The sequence below is a fragment of the Homalodisca vitripennis genome, chromosome 8 (assembly GCF_021130785.1).
Source record: "Homalodisca vitripennis isolate AUS2020 chromosome 8, UT_GWSS_2.1, whole genome shotgun sequence".
NCBI classification, from domain to species: Eukaryota; Metazoa; Arthropoda; class Insecta; order Hemiptera; family Cicadellidae; genus Homalodisca; species Homalodisca vitripennis.
The window spans coordinates 54,881,351-54,889,587 of record NC_060214.1 but is presented as its reverse complement, the minus strand read 5'-3'; the positions used below and the strand labels follow the sequence as shown (position 1 = coordinate 54,889,587).

At 41.2% G+C, this 8,237-nt stretch overlaps 1 protein-coding gene across 1 annotated transcript; it reads right to left on the bottom strand.

Annotated features, from left to right (window-relative positions):
• Positions 1-2,799: 2,799 nt before the first annotated feature.
• Positions 2,800-3,123, bottom strand: LOC124368172. Its single transcript, XM_046825448.1, has one exon. It carries the CDS (start codon positions 3,121-3,123, stop codon positions 2,800-2,802), a length of 324 nt encoding a protein of 107 aa, XP_046681404.1.
• Between the last annotated feature and the right edge of the window lie 5,114 nt (positions 3,124-8,237).

Here is an 8,237-nt window from a genome sequence, read left to right as displayed (position 1 = left end):
GAGATAGAATATAAACGAAAGTGATTCAACATAACGTGTAGGCAAAACATTAGTACAACAATGTTAAATGGGACATCAATAATTTCGTAATCACATATATTTTTATTCTGTTCAATGCTAATACTTACTGATAACTCCCCAATTTAAAAATAACTTATAAGCTGTTTTATTGTGAAAATTTTTATTCAGATATAATAAAAAAATTCGAATTTCAAATAAGTTTTCTCCATCAGCTCTCCGGATTAAATCATAATCCATGTAAATGGATAGTACCTACTTATTAGAACAGAATATGGTAGATGAAAATAAAAATTATTTCACACTACAAAGATAAATCTGAAGTTGTTATATGCAGTTAGAACTGATTAATTTAAAAAGGTTACACATATCATTTACTTGTAACTGTAAAAAATATTTTGGTTCATTTCATAACTTGTTTGTTAACGATGTTTTAACTTTAGTTTATGTCCATTTTGAATAAAAAAATTCAAACGCTGTAATAATGTAACAAAATATAAATGCAGGGATGTAATTTTCACGTTTAAAACAGAAATTGTACGTGAATATTAACCTCAAGCATGAATGAGTACATAAAAAAACTTTTCGATTTATTATCATTTATTATTCGTTCGTGTACAAAAAAATAATATAATAAGCATTAAAGATACAGTAGTAATCCTAGTGAATGTTACAAAAATTTTAGCTACATTTAGTATAGAGATAGCAGCCTGGAGATAGGAGAAATACTTCACGAAATGATTTTCCGAGCTTCCAATATGTCTGCCATCGTAATTGATTATGGATAGCAGATTTTTGCAGAAAAACTGTTTCCGCTGTAGGGGATATTTTTACGCCTAATATAAACGAGTATGACGAATAATTCGTTATTATAATCTCTAGTTTAACTGCTTTATTCTAGGAAGGAGTAAAATTTCACTTATTCTATGTTACCAGTTACAGTAAATTCACAAAGAAGGTTCCTGTTAGGTAATATATTGTAAGAAATTAAAACTGCAATATTCAATCAGCAGTTGTTACGAGTATTTAATAATTGCTTTTTAAATATTTTAGTCAAGAAAAGTTTAACTAAAAATATTTCATGACAAAAGGGAATAAGAATTGAATTGAATAATTTTATTGTAACGTGTTTTAGGTTCAAAAGAACCGGATGTCGATTGAATATATATTCATTTTGAAAGCAATTAGATAAAAATTTAAATACATTTGCGAACAAAAGAGAGCAAAACTTTTTTAATGGATAGGAGTAATCTTTATCAATACCAGGTAAGGGCCAATACATCACAGGTTACTTACTGCCTTAACCACGTGGTTCACGGCTCGATCCTTCTTGTTCAATGAGTTCAACCTCAGAGACATCACACAAATAACAGAACATTGCTAAGCCAATCGACATTATTCTGTTGAACCTAAAACACGTTACAATACAATTATTAATTTCAATTCTTATTCCCTTTTGTCATTAAATATTTTTAGTTATTCTTTTCTTGACTAAAATATTATATTAATATTATATTTCTTTAGAATTTTATATGACTGCGTTTATTTAATTTATTTAAGACACGTCTGACTCCATATTCGTATGTGCCACACCATATAGGTAAAAACCCATAAAAATTATCATTCACCACCCTACCTATTTAAGCAAACCACCTATAATTTAGAAAAAATTTATGAAAGTATCCTTTAACGCTACGAAGATATTATTTATTTAGGGGAGATGAGAAAGCCCTGAATAGAACTTCGTCCTGACAGGAGATCTGCACTGCTTTTATAACTATACCATGATTGGACTGGGTAAGGTTGGACGTATGAGTCGCCTGCTGTATAGAGCCCATGATCATGAATAATTGGCACTATCTGTGATGCTACCTTGGATATAAAAGCTAGCTCTGTCTGAGCCTCTCCTATTCAGAGAGAGCGGGGGAAAAATATCCCTCATTGTTGCGTTTTTAAAAGTCTTTAAGATCAGAGATCTCCACCTAGTCCTACAGTTATCCTTCGCAGTAACTAGATCCATCCTAGTTACATCCACCAATCTATTTCACAACAATATCTCACCATTGCGGTAAGTGATGTGGTATATGTGTGTGTTTTTTTTTTTTTTTTTTTTTTTTAGGGGTTGTGAAAAAAAATGCATTTCCGCATGCCAGGCTTAGGTGTTTTGCCTGGGTATGTCGGACTCGAACATTGGCTGGTGACTGTAGCCAATGCTAATACCGACTAAAAAACTTCCCCTATACTCCAGTCTCTGAATCCCTGTGGAAACCGCCGTTAGGCATTACATCGCAGGGAGAGAATCTAGCATTTCTGCTCTTTCATCAGGTGGTTGAAGTCATTTCTTCTCGTCTAGTTATTGCGGAGTTTGTACCTCTGCCTTTCAATAGACCTTAGTTTCTTTTAGCACCTCCATGGCGAATGTGCTGGTGGCGTCCCATGTAGCTTCCGATGACAGCATAGCTTCTACTAGTGTTTCTGGATGCAGTGTCCGGTTTAAGAATAGTTTCCAGGTTTTCACGCTGCAAACTGAATCTAGGGCACATAAAAAATACGTGTTCTGCAATCTTCGGAGACTCCAGGACAGGACGGACACTCCGGCGAATTATCGTGCTTAAAGCGATAGAGATATGCTCGGAAGCAACCGTGTCCTGATAGTATTTGTGTCATATAGTAATTGACCTCTCCGTGACTTCTATTCACCAGACATCCAGTTGTCGTATTAGGCGGTACGTCCACCTACCTTTCTCCGCGGCATCCCACTGCGCTTGCCAACGGCGTATACTATACTGCCGTTTCTTCGGTCCTAAGTTCATCAAGACTCGACGCAGATGATTTTCGTCGTTGATAGAGGGCTCGCCTTTCTTCGGCTAGCACTCGGACAGGCAGCATTCCGGCAATAACGCACGCCGCGCTTCTTCTGATACTGTGCGGAAGGTACTGGACACTCTCAAGGCGCTTAGTCGATAGATGGATGCGACTTTTTCTTCTTGTCTCTTGGACTTCAAGGGCATCCGCCCAGATGGAGATTCCATAAGTCAGCACCGAGGTGACAACTGACGAAAGTAAGCTCCTTCTGCACTGCTTTGGGCCTCCAACGTTAGGCATGAGCCGTGATAGGCTTGCTCTTACTACTGATGCTTGGCACTCACGTGGTCTACTTGCTGCTTAAAGTTTAGTCGGGCATCAAGCATCACTCCCAGATATCGAATAAATGGTTGTGATGTGATTTCTTGTACGGCCGACATTCAGCTTGACAGTTTCCATTACTTTTCTCTGCCGGTAATAAGCACTGCTTCGTTCTTATGCTTGGCTAGCTCCAAGTACATCATATCCATCCATAGGTTAATACGTCTAAATACGATGTCGAAGATTAGTTTTATCTCTTCAAGATGCTTCGCGACAATCACTACGGCTGCATCATCTGCAAATGCTGCAAGTTTTTGCTTCAGTTGGTAGTGGTATTCTTAGGAGGCCCATCATACATAATATTCCACTACAAAGGACCAAGAACTGAGCCCTGTGGAACACCTCCAGTAACTTCATATTCTGTGGGCCATTCTTTGTGTCATATTTTCAGGATTCTATCCGTGAAGTAGCTAGCCACTATCCTGCATAGGTATTCTGGCACGTCCTTCTCTTGTAGGGCTTGCATGATCCGATCCCAGTTTGCGGAGTTGAATGCATTCCTGATGTCTAAAGCGGCCACTAGACAGTATTTCTTCGTACCACGCTTCCACCTAGTTCTTGCGATTGCATCCTTGGCCGTGTTTACAACCAGGTTGATCGCATCGAGGGTTGATCGTCCTTTTCGAAAACCGTATTGATTGTCCTGCCAGGAGTGGATCGACTATCGCCTCAATCCTCTGGTGGATGATTCGTTCAAGTATCTTACCCGCCGTATCTAGCATACATAGTGGACGGTAAAGATGACGGTTCTTCTGGTGGCTTTTTTCCTTTAGGAAGCAGTACCAGTCGTTGCTGTTTCCACTTTCGAGGAAAAATCCCTTCTTTGAGGCATGTGATGTAGACGTCAGTGAACAGTGCTGGTGCTGGCCTTAATTGCTGTTTTTAAAGGCGATGTTTGGGATTCCGTCTAATCCCGGTGCTTTACTATTCCCTACTCGGTTACACGCTTCCATCAGTTCGTTTTCTGAAACTGGCGGGATTTCTTCCAGTTCACACTGCACTACCGGGTATTCGAATTTCCGTTGCCTAGGGAACAGTGCGGTAACGATCGTCTTCAGAAATTGTGGGGCATGTGGGCGACGGTGTTGTCTGGTTTTTTAGGCGGGTCATAGCCACCTTGTACGGTCTGCCCCACGGATCCTTGTCTACCTCATTTATGAGCTCCTCCCAGCATTGCCTTTTGCTATCTTTGATAGCTTTGTTCAGCCGGCGGCGCGCTGTTTTGTATTCTGCCACCAGCTCCGCAGAATTAGGTCGTCGGTAGCCACGCTGAGATATTCGTCTTTTCTTCTGGCACTCTTTACGAAGGACACTGATCTGATCGTTCCACCAGTGTACCGCAGGGCGTTTATTCATGCCACGTTTTCCGCGGCATACTCGCATCGCAGGCCTGAGCAACTCTCTTCATTAGATCATTAGCTTTCTCTTCAGCGCACTCACCCGACGATCGGACTACTATCCAAAACCTACTACCATCGCAGATGGGTCGAAAGATTTCGCTCTCCATCCAACCGCGACTGATCGCATGGTTGGTCTTTTAAGATTCGGGCTCGTCGCTATTTCCCAGAATAGAGCACTGTGATCACTGGCTGTGTAAATGTCCATCACTTTCCAGATATGGCTGCGCTTGATGAGGGCTGCTGCTGACAAATGTCAGATCGATGATGGAACTTGCCTCTCCTTTGTAAACGTTGGGGTTTCACCAGTGTTGAGCAGGGACTACGTCCAGTTTGGCGATGGCCTCCAAAAGTGCTTTACCTCTTGCATTGGTCGCCCTGCTGCCCCAGTCAACTGCCCAGGAATTGAAGTCGCCGGCGATTACCACCGGATAGTGCTGCTTCGCGTCCTCGGTCAGCCGGTCCAGGAAGTCGGTGAATTCATCCATGGAGAGACTCGGTGGTGCATAACAACTGTAGAATCGGACTCCATCTATCCCCACAGCTACGAAGCCGGACTCTGTAGTATTAGCCACACTCTGTAAAGGGAAACTTGCCGCAAGACCATATAACAGCCTTGGTTGTTCTGTTCCTCTTCCCACGGTTGACTGCTTAAGTGCCTGTAGGGTTCTGCTATTACAACTACATCATTCTTCAATTCGCGCACTGTCTGCATAAGCAGGTCGTGCGCCCGCCTCACAATGATTTAGGTTGAGCTGAAGTACTCTCATTTCCGTCTGCTTTTCAGCTTCTGGAGTGCCTCTCTGAAGAAGGGGCATCTGCTAGTACCTGCATGATGAGCTGTGTCTTTTCTGCAGGCCTGTTCGGCGCACAGAGGCACACTTTGCTACATTCTTGCATTCTGCAACTTTGTGGCCGTCTTTCCCACACTTAATGCAAAGTTTGGACCGGTCCACATTGCTTTTACATTGACTGGCGAGATGACCAAAGTACCGCATTTGTAGCACTGAGTCGGTCTCTCTGTTAATCTTACGCGGCAATTGACCCAGCCGATTGCTTAATTTGCCGTGTTTCTCCGATAACCTTTTTCACTATTGGAACTGCCAGTGTCACAAAGGCGGTCTGAGTACCTCTATAGGCTTTCCGCAGCGACTTAACTGCTTCGGCTGGGATCTTGTAAGTCTTGTCCAGCTGCTGTTTGTAAAGCCCTCAGAACGTCATCCTTCGTAGTCGTGTCGTCAATATCTCGTATTTCGAGATTCTGTTCTGGCTCTGTGCTAATGACCGTCGCGTCCCTTTGCAGGATACCGGCAATAGTTTTCTGCAGTGCCTGGCCTTTATCCTTATTGTTTTTTTGGAGAGGATAATTAGTACGTTTCCAGCGTTCGTTTTGCAGAGCTTGTCCACCGTCGAGCGGACCTGGTCCTCTGGGACTTCACTTTTGATTCGACGGAGTATGTCGCTATACTTCGTTTTGTCCTCTGGTCTAACGATTAAAGCTTCGGATGTCCTTGATCGTTTCCGAGGCTTCTTCCGGGCCTTTTTCTGCGGAGGAGGCTTTAACTTCGGCCAACGGCTGTTAGATTGCTGCTCTTGTTGTTGCTTCCTCTTCTCCTATCTCGTTTGGACCTTTTGCCAGGCCAGCGACTTATCCTTTTTCATTTTTCTTCTAGCGCCTGCGGAACTTTCCGTTGCGGAGGACTCGATTTTGAATCCTACTTCCGCTTCAGATGTTTATCTGCCGATTCCGGCGATATCCGTTGCTTCCGCTTACTGGGCCTGTTGTCAAGCGTCTCCCTTGGCCAGCGATTCACAGTCAGCTTCGGATCCCATATCCCATATATCTGCCTCTGTAGATGGAGAGATAGTAATCAATGGGACACATGACGGCGATGTTGAAAGCAGGTGCTCTCTCCGGTGCAACCTGCAGATAGCGCTTGCTTCATGGACCGCCACTGCTCATCCATTCTTTTAAAACGGCCGAGGGCGGCAGTCACACTGGTTGTCATAGTCTTGATCTCTTTGTGGATGTTGACCTTCGACTTTACCAAACTCATGCAGTTCGAGCGTAAGTTTCTCTAGACATTCTAGAGCCTGCGTTCTCTGCGTCTCTGCGCCTTCCAATAGTGCTTCCTGCTGGGCATGTGGCCCGTCTGTTCTAACTCTCTTGAATTTGAATTTGGGTTCTCCATAAGTTTAAGTTGTGTGTGTGTGTGTGTGTGTGTGTGCGTGAGTGAGTGCGTGTGTGTGTGTGTGTGTGTGTGTGTGTGTGTGTGTGTGTGTGTGTGTGTGTGTGTGTGTGTGTGTGTGTGTGTGTGTGTGTGTGTGTGTGTGTGTGTGAAAAGAAAGAAAATAACTAGCCGATTTCTTTTATACTGTTGCGGTTCCTCTAGTGAGGGAACTGTGCTACAATACATATTACGTATTCTCATAGGCATTCCACTGCAAAGACACATGTCAAGTTGTCCACCGTTCCATATGACATCATTTGTATTTCAGTCCATTCATCTAGAAGACAATTGCCGTTTAGTCAGTATTTGTAGGAAGATTAGAAAATGTTTAAAGTTTATTTTTATAGCAAAATGCAGGCTTAAATGCATTCTAGCTTTATGAATGCCATTACTTTATATCTATTATACAGATTTTGTGTTTTACAACATTAATTTCTGTAAACTATTCACTCCTACATTAATTGAATATTATATTTCTAAAATCACTGGAATGGTAGATGTGTATCTCAGGTAATCAGAAAGTAGCCTGAAATTTCTAAACTGTCGACAAGGGAACTCCAGACCTGAACGCCGGAGAAACAATAGAAACGTTCAGAGAGTGACGTAGAAACGTGGGAGGTTAAAGTACCGTAATCGTATTCTACATCACCATTTATAGCGTAGATTAGAGCGTACTTAACTGGCTGAGCATTAATAATGCGTATCATTCGAGAGGTTAGAAAAATGTAAGTTTTTTTATCTTACTGTCTGCTTGTTGGTACGATAGCTCTAGAACGAACTTACGGTCTTACATTTTGGATAAAGTTTTATTATTTTATACGCAATATAGAGTTATAATATGATGCACACCACTCCGTAGTTAGTATGGTTAGTATTACCGAAATCATTCATTAATTTTCATTACAATTCTTTAGTCTACGATTTCAGGCTTCTAGTATATTAATTGACCTTTTGTAAAATAAATATTGGTTTAAATAAAGTTAGCAGGGCGTTATCATGTTTCTGGATTAAGTCGCTTTAAAACATTCTTTAAATACATGCATGTTTTTTGAACATGAGTGTACATGATTAATTCTAAATTATATTTTTGTAAATTTAAATTTTAATTGTAATTTAAATGGTGATTGTGATAAAGGGAATACTTGATTTGGTGTTGTTTTGTAATGTGCATGTTTAACACGATGTACTAGTTTGTGACACCTGAAGAGGTCGACATACATCAGTTTTGAATCGTTGATTTTAATATCAACGTGATAAATAAATTATGAGTGGATAGTAGTTAGACAATAAATGAATGGAAAGGAATTAAGCTAATTATATTATGATGATAGCAGCTAGGTGAAAAGTCTTCAGTCCAGTACTACGTCCTTTACTTAGGTAGATTAAAATGGTTATTCCAAAGAAT